We start from the raw sequence: 8,910 nt of genomic DNA, 5'->3' as shown, positions 1-8,910 counted from the left end.
ATAACTGGGAAATTGGACCAGTCGCAAACACACTTTTTAACAACCCGTTTTAACTCTATCTCTGTTTATAATATATAGAGTTAAATTAAAGAAATTGACTGATAAATAAACTGATAAATATTTGTATTAATTAATGGAAGACACTAAGCAAAAATGGGAAATTAATAGTTGACACAGCACAGATACAAAAACGCATGGAAGAGTATTTTAATAATTTTTTTTAACTATTGTTTTTTTTTGTTCAAAATGTTTATGTAGTTGGTCAAAATGTAAACACAATTTTTTTAAGTTAAAGGGGAAAAAACAGTACATCGCGGATTTTCGTTGCCTAACAACGTGACAGCCAATCACATCCCGACCTTCGTTTGATTGATCCAACCCACGAAAAGCCCGTTGGTTCACACGCGTCTGCTAGCATGCTAGTAGCATTGCTTGCACAAATGAGCCTCTTCTTTGATATGAGGTAATCAGTTTTACTACCTACCTGGCTAATACAGCGGCAGTTGGAGCTCTTTACAGCTGCGCCTCGGGTTTTCTTTCTAAGAGGTAAGCATTTCCCATCATTCTGAAATAGGTAGGCTAGCAGCTAATGCTAACACGGGAAAAACCTGTATTGGTACGCTAGCCATTTAAATTAATTTGTTATTTCAAAAATAGTTTTGTCATAATACTGTTGTAAAATCGTGTTTCTTCTTAACAAACACAAAGCTATTGCTTTCCTTCTGAGTTTGTAGCCGAGTGTAGCTTTGGCTAACTATTCAGTTTCCTGTGTCGCCTCCTGCTTCAGTGAGTCTTCTCCTCCTTTTTGTCCCCATCTTTGATTAGGTGATCATGAAGGTGAACAAACAAGCGCAGGTCAAAGGGAAATCTCAGAAGTGGAAAGACGTGAGGAGCAAAAGATGCAGACCCTCCATCAAGTCCTCTGATCTGAACTCCAGCCCCGTCATGGTCAGGGTGGTAAAGGAGCATCAGGTCTCTGCCAAGAAAAAGCCGTCTGTGAAGAGGCTAAAAAATAAAGCAAAAACGGTCTCTGACCACAACAAGAGCAAGCCTTCGGAGTCTGGAGTTAGGAAAACGAACCCTCAGACTAACGGAAGCTCCATGTTCACTTTGGATGAGGAGGTAGAGGACCTGCAACAGTTGAAGGAGTATTCCCAGATAATTCACAGAAATGGATTGCAGACCACAGGGGAGACGTGGGATGTCAAGTTTGGTAGACTGGAAGGAGAGGCTCTCCATCACTGTGCACAGAGAGATGATCGACAGAACCATGCTGTGCTGGTCATGCAGCAAGATCAAGTAGGTTTAGCATGCTAACTAACCGAGTAAACTTATAAAGCTTTTGTGATTTACATTATGGTTTAATTTTTTTTAGACCTTATGTTTCAGAGGGAAGTGCTTTTTGACTTGTCTCTATGGCCGTGTGGAAGTGATGGGATTCACTATCGAAGAGGGCCAGAAGTCCTACCCTGTCTACTCCCCGGCGTCGCACTGTCCCCTCACCATCAGGGCTCTGGAAACCTCACACTTCCACCGAAATGACCGAACAGAGGCGTCGCAGATTCTACAAAAGTACCTTCCACCGGGTATGGAACTCAAAGAAAGTTTTAACAATCGAAAAGAAAAGAAAAATCTTCAGCTTTTTATTCATCAAAGTGCTCTTTGCCTGCAGCATCACGGAAGAAGTTGCTGAAGAAGATAATGCTGGCATCCTCGGTCATCCTGCTTGAGCCCATGGAGACGCCTTTGACCCGCTTTCTGTCCAGCTTCACTCATCTGAGCGAGCTGTTCAGCCCCCCAGCGGTAAGCCTAAGAATTCCCTCTCAGCTTTTTACATTTTAATCATCAAACGTATTTGCTCAATCCTTTAAAGGCCCAATCGATCATCCTTTGATCTAGTGTAAAAGCGTTCCCAGTGGTCTTTTAATTATGATTGTATTGTTTTTAGTCCAAATCAAACCGAACCTGTGTCATTTTCTAGAAACTAGTTTCTGCAGAGCAACAGGAGTTTATTAGAAATTTACCTCTGAGTTCTGGGCAGGACTACTGACTCGGAACAACCCTGTTTACACTCTCTCCCGCTAGCTTACAGGAAAACAAAGACGCACACGGATCTATTTGTCTACAAGTGGATGCATCAGAATGGAGCAGAGAATTTTTTTGATGTCACAAAATTTCTTTTGGTCTTCTCCTGATTCACAACAATTTGAATAAAGAAATGCTCACAAATGCAATTTGAGCTTAAATTCCTTTGCTCTCCATGATGAGACAAATGCCAGCAGAACATGGTAAAAACACAATTTTCCTTGGTGTGGGTCTTTAATACCTCACTTGTGATGGGCGAGAGTGGTTGCCATAGAAATATTGACTAAGACCGACTTGGACCAAACGCTGCTTACTGACATTGTTTGGTTCCCACCTGATGGCGCCCATATGGCAAAAAAAGGCGACTGACATGACTTCATTTTGTTGGAGATGAAGGCTCAGTCCAGTTCTAATTTACAGCCTCTGGGACCAAATGAACAGAAATGTAGCTAGGATATGTTTAGATGGATGAAAAGACAGTTATGTTTACGCTCGTTTTTAACATCCTTCTTGTTGTCGCGTCTCTAGAATGAACTCATGTCAGCTGTTCTGGACACTCCGCTCAACGGGTTGGGGGTGATTCCTTTGACCAGCACCGTCGAGGGCCTGAAAATGTCGCAGAGCTACAGAGACGCTCTGAACACAGCGGTCAGCGCCTGCAGAGGTGAGTTTCTCCGTCAGTATTTAGTTCCATTCGCAGAGATGACATTTAGCCCCGCTAGCACACATGTTTCTGCCATCTCGTTACTTCTCTGCCCTCCGTTTGTTTAAGTAGATTACAGTGATCCCTCGTTTATCGCAGGAGTTGCGTTCCAAAATTAACACGCGAGTGAAATCCGTGAAGTAGTCAGCTTTATTTTTTTTTATTATTTTACAATGCAATACCGAACTATAGAATGAAACCAAAAATCAAAACCTGTTTTAAAGCTCAAGATTTGTTTAAAACAAAAATTTTAAAATAGTAACACAAGGTCACTCGCGTATCCCAGTCCCAGCTGTGCCTCTTCATCCTGACTCCGCTCTGCTGTAGCGTCTGTGTCTACTGAGTCTTTCTCCGAGAGAAGAACTTTGTTATGGGTAGTTGTTGGCGCTCTTTCTTTTTCTGAGCAACAAGATTTTTATAAACAGATATGCCACCTTGGATTATATTTGAGAACTGCAATGAAAAACTCATCATAGGGTCCCATTCTTGTGCCGTGCGCTGAAGTTCAGTGGCCAAGTTCAGTGTACAATGCACTGTAAAAACAACCGCACTGTAAAAAAAAAAATCTGTGAAGCCGTGAAAGATGAAACGCGACATAGCGAGGGATCACTGCATCTGTGAACTGTTTTTGTTCTGTTGTTTGTAGGAGACATGGACGGATCGGCTGTTATCCTCGTGTGTGGCATCAAGAATGTGGGAAAGTCCACCTTCATCCGCGTCCTCATCAACACTTTACTCAACCAGTAAGTTCTCCAATAAGTTGCTTCATTTTTAGCATTTCTGTCGGAGCTTAAAGACAGATTCAGTTTATTTCTAACTGACAGGAGTCAAAACTTTCCACCTTACTTCTTTCAATAAACTGGACCAAGAGTTCTTCTGACTGTATTTAAGCCTAACTCTTAAAATATCTTCACCTTTTGTTTCTTCTTTTCTGCTCTGTAGTACTTCCAGTGTGGATTATCTGGAAGGGGACCTCGGTCAGACAGAGTTCACTCCTGCTGGTTGTTTGTCAATGCTGACCGTCAGAGAGCCACTTCTGGGTACGTTTCCTCCCATGCTGCAAAAACGGAATCCTAAAGTTACGTTCACCCTCAGCGACACGCGTTCAAGAAACCATTTTCAATAGAAGGTCTATGTAAATGTGTGTTTGGGGCTTTCGCGTTCAAAACACCCACATTCACGCATAGCTACGCAAGTTTCCACTACTGTTTTTGGGCTCTGTGCACAAAACACGCAGCCATTGTTTCCAGATAGACATGGTTGAACTTTGACCAATCAGTGATCGGATTTGGTAGAGACGTATGGACGACAACAGTTTGAAAAATTGATCATGGAGGAGTGTGGCTGGTTTATCTGGTGAGTGCGACATGGCGACGAGCCTGTTTTTAGAAAAAAACAAAACAAAGCCTCTCTGTTGACACGATGGTCAACAATAACACCATTGCAAGGACGCTAGCAACGAACCGAACCGTTTCATGCCCACGTCGTGAGATTTGCACCGCTTCGATGTTTCGCACCAAGCCTCATCCAACTATCGGTGGTGGACATGCGCGAGTAAATGGTAGAAAAAAAGAAAAACCCATCTCTGTTCGTCCAGTGTGAACACAATGGGCTAGAGCGTTCGAAATAAGCGGTTATCCTGTTGTCCGAGACAACTAGAGGAAGACAACTAAAAATAAACCTGATGGTTGTCCGTGTGACAACCTGGTCTTTTATTCAACATTTTGGTATTTTTCGACTCTTTTTCAAAGTTTTTGGGAAACCGACGTCCGACTTTTTAAGCTTAAACCGAAGTGTACACTAACGATGTCACGTGACTTCCGAACGAACAGAGTACGCCCGAAGGCATCACAAAATGACAACATTGCACCTGCATGTCTTGTTTAAAAGATCAGGGATATTAGTCTTTACTGCTACTGCAGCGCACAATGTAAACATGGGATCATTTACACATGTGTTTATTTGAAATAGATGTTATATCATATTATAACTTTTCATCACATATAAATATTGCTTTATATTTGGAATGCTGTACTAGTCCCAGTCCATACAAGTGTTTTAAAAATACTCATTAGGTTACAGTGTTGGTTAATGTAATCAATTCTCTGATATATTATAGGGTAAGATAAAGTATTTTCATTTGACTGTAACAGTATTTGATTTACATGGCAATACTTTGTGTAACTAGATGCTTCAATATTTAGTAAAATGTTTGTTTTTAATATTTAAAGAGTTTTTTTAAATGTCCATCGTAAGAAGCAGTTTATATTAGACGTATAGAAGAAATAAAGATGTAAGTACTGACATCTGAGTAGGTTTAGTTGCTGTTGAATATTGGTATCGAAGGACAACCAAAAATTATTTTTATCCCCTTATGTCTAACGCTGGGCTAAATTTGTGTCTACGTAGCTTAAGAAAGTAAAAAGACTTTAGTTTCAAGAAAAATGGTCCAGTTTTGTGTCTTGAAAAAAAAAAAAACTTATGACTAGAATTTTTGAAACAAGAAGTCTTGGTGAGACCATTTTTCTTACTGATTGCTGGATTTTTTTTTGTGCATATTAGAAGAAAATGTTTCAAATTCTGGACCTATTTCTAGGGGGTCTACTTTTGCCCTGTTTCTGTTGGCGTTCTCTTTGCTCTTCTGTGGTTTTTGGAATTTGCTGTGTTGGTTTGTTGTGTGTTTTTGTGTGCATTGCACCACACTGTAGCGTTAATGTGGCTGTGTTGGTTTCAGGGCCTCCGTTCACCCACCAGAACACTCCAGAACACATGATTTACTACGGCGATGTGTCGTGTGAAGCAGACATGGACCGCTACCTGGAATCCCTAAAGTCTTTGTGGCGCCGACGCCCCAAAAGCAGAGAGACGCCGTTCATCATCAACACCATGGGCTGGGTCAAAGGTCGGCTTTGCTCCCCCAACAGATGGGTTGAAATGGCAGAGAACCTGTCGGAGGGCAAACCCGTACGTCTGCTGTGTTTACAGGGTTTGGACTCCAGCTGCTGGTGGACCTGATCCGCGTCCTGCCGGTCTCGCATGTCATCCAGCTCAGCCACGGCAGCACCACCCAGTGCCCCGCCCTCACGCCGGAGTTCTTGAGGACGGCGCACGGCTGTCAGACGCATCCGCCCGCTCAGACCGCCATGGACGAGTGTACGGAGAGTCACGGTCCGCCCAAAACCTACTCCCACCTGGACGTGCAGGCAGAGTTTCGAGGCGTGGCCCGCCAGGGGACAGCGTAAGTGCACTGCCGCCGACGCGAGCCCCACCCTCTGAGTCTGAAGGAGACGTTTATGTCCACGGCCATGTTTTGACAGGAAATACCAGCGCTCCAACGAGCAGCGGGAGCTGTCACTGCTGGCCTACCTGAGCCAGCTGCAGTCCCCCGAGCCCGGGCTGGTTCGACCCCTGCACAGCCTGACCCCCTACCAGGTACACAAGCAGCCGGCGCTCAAACTCCCTTAAAATGCAGCAAAGATCTGTAAAGATCCTGTGACCCCTTCAGGTGCCTCACGCTGCTGTGGCGCTGGGCGTGATCCACTGCGAGGTGGTGCCCTCCCACATGTTCTATGCCGTCAATGCCAGCCTGGTGGGGCTCTGCTGCCTGACGGAGAAGGTCACGAGTAAAGGAGGTCCGGTGCTGCTGCCGCAGGCCCCCGTCTGCCCCTGTGTGGGCTTTGGTAAAATATCAGCTTCCCAAAGCCCGCTCTACATTTTGATTTACACTCCAGATTTGTTTTCAACGGCATTTATCTGCATTAGTGGTGTAAAGAGTCATTTTAATTTAATTTGTGGTGGCTTATCTGATTTCTTGTCAATATCTGTTCATTTGAAACGATCCGATTCACTGACCGAAAATAGATTAAAAAAAATCAGCCAGTGTGACTCAGAGAGAAATACCTGAATACTGAACAGTTTTCCACAATCCTTGGATTTCTTACAAGATAATCAAGTGTAAATTAAATATGTGTACAAGTGAACAAGAATAAGTGTTGGGGTAAAATATTTTTAAAGAGTAATTGATTACTTTATTTATTGGATGAAATATGAATTCAATGACTTCACTCATTCCTTAATTTTGAGTAATTAACTACTCATTAATTTACTTTTTTTTCTACTCACATCAAAGTTCTTAAGGGAAGAAATGTTACACAGAAAAGATACCTTTGTAAAATTCACAAAATAAAAGCAGAGAGGCTACACACAAGAGAAATCTGGTTTTTTAGAACCCTAAACATAAGAAAGTGGAAATTGGGTTTATGTCCAGGGCATAACTTGCTCTTAACTGAAATGTTTTTGTCTTTGTTTTCAACAAAATAATTTGAACGTCTCCAGTTGCCAAATGACCAGAAGAATTCGTCCACGTCTATAGTTCCGCTCTCGTCATCTTTACTTTGACCGATCTCCAGCTCTGCATTAGCACACATCCGTGCACGCATTCTTTTTTTAATATGATCTGTTTTGTTTCATTTAACCAACAGACAATGTCAATGAATTAGTTTTAATAGTCGCCTATGCTTTCAAAACACGAGTCATGAAGTAATGAGGCTTTCTGTAGTCCAGTAATTGTAATTTCTTATGTTACTCTATTACTGATAAGTAAAAGTTCAAGGATTTTTTTTCTTCTTCGTCCATAGTGCTTGGATCTAGGCAGAGAAATTCATCTTCTCAAAAAGGTCTTTAAAAAATGGAACTTGAAGAAGTTTGTTTGTTTTTGCAATTTTTATACAAAAAACAAACTTTTTTTTAAAATTCCAAACAGTCAGTTATCCACTCCCTCCTTTTTCCCCTGAAGGTTGGAAATGGTTTAGTCCTGCATGCTTCTATAGTTGTGCGCATCAGGCCACAGGTTACCCCGGTAACCAGCTGTTGATGATGTCGTCCAGGTGTTCTGCGGGGCGTGGACATGGCGCGGGGCCTGTACTTCCTGTTGACTCCCGTCCATCCCTCCGTCCTTAGGAAAGTCAATTGCCTCCTTTTGGGAGCCATTTCTTTGCCTTCCTGCATCTTCACCTCACAGGTCAGCTGACCCCCCCCACACACACACACACACACACACTCACACACTCTCTTGTCTGCCGTCTCTTTGACCGATATCCGTCTGCCTTTCAGCCTGACTTGGAAGGGGAAACGCCCTACGTCACCACAGACTACAGCTTCGACCTCACCGGCGCAGGGAAGCTGCGAGTTTTTAAGGGGCTGGCGAGGCCGAGTCATGCGGGAACGCAGTGACGGTTCCTTCCCCGCTGTCTCGCACGTTGGTTTTAGATCCAAGCTTTTCTCTGAAGCAGAACAAACATGAGTTTGGAGGGCGTGTTTCTTCTGGGTCTCACATGGACAGTAGTGGAACGTGACAGACTGTAGTTCAAAATCTTCAATATCTGTTGGTTACATTCCCAAACTGCCAACCTGCCAGATAATAAAATAACTTTTGTTAAGACTTCCATCTCATTACTGTACATTTCCGGCTGTTTCCAGCAGGGGGCAGCAAACACCGGCGCTGTTGGCCTGAAGGAACAGCTGTGATCAAATCAACTTACATTCAGTTCTGTTGTACGATGCTTTCAGAGACAAATTGAGCTGCCCTCCTCCCCTCATGAAAAGAACCACTCTCTCAGTGCAGAATTGCTAATTTAAGAGGGTTGTTTGAACATACACCCCCCACCCCCGCCGCTCTTTGTTCTGCCACTTTATGGAGGGTGGGAGCAGACAAACAGCTCCAATGTTCTTTGGCAGAGCCATTGTTGAAGCTTTATTAGGTCAGATGTTTTCTCCAGAGACCTCATGCAAGTCAAAGTGGAGAGAGCCGCACCGCCCCGACGAGACCCGGTGAAGGATGGATGGATGAGGAACAATGAATTCTACACGGAAAACTGTCATTTAGCTTCATGAGTACAGAGGGAAATGAAGGATTCAGTCAGTTAGTAACTAAAAATGAAGTCCGTCATGGTTTTATTTGACTTTTGACCTTAAAAAGGTGTTAAAGGCTTATTTAGTGATGAAGAATTATACAGACATATTGGTTAGTTGCGTGTTTTACTGGTCATACAGATCATCTTTCTTAATAATTGCAATAAAAATGATCTACTTCCATCAATGATAGTGATCTGCGTTTATGGCAC

The 8,910-nt window shown here is 43.0% G+C and overlaps 1 protein-coding gene across 1 annotated transcript; it reads left to right on the top strand.

Moving 5' to 3' along the window:
* The first annotated feature begins 322 nt into the window (after positions 1-322).
* On the top strand, positions 323-8,228 carry nol9 (nucleolar protein 9). Its single transcript, XM_004086291.4, has 13 exons — positions 323-546; positions 826-1,299; positions 1,376-1,586; positions 1,673-1,803; positions 2,614-2,749; positions 3,435-3,531; positions 3,731-3,828; positions 5,523-5,690; positions 5,774-6,026; positions 6,106-6,220; positions 6,294-6,468; positions 7,675-7,808; positions 7,901-8,228. The coding sequence occupies exons 2-13, from the start codon at positions 832-834 to the stop codon at positions 8,018-8,020; spliced, it is 2,106 nt and encodes a 701-aa protein (XP_004086339.1). The 5' UTR covers positions 323-546; positions 826-831; the 3' UTR covers positions 8,021-8,228.
* The last annotated feature ends 682 nt before the right edge of the window (positions 8,229-8,910 follow it).

The sequence above is a fragment of the Oryzias latipes genome, chromosome 7 (assembly GCF_053564925.1).
Source record: "Oryzias latipes strain Hd-rR chromosome 7, Olatipes_Hd-rR_3.1".
NCBI classification, from domain to species: Eukaryota; Metazoa; Chordata; class Actinopteri; order Beloniformes; family Adrianichthyidae; genus Oryzias; species Oryzias latipes.
This window is presented reverse-complemented; position numbering and strand designations above follow the sequence as displayed.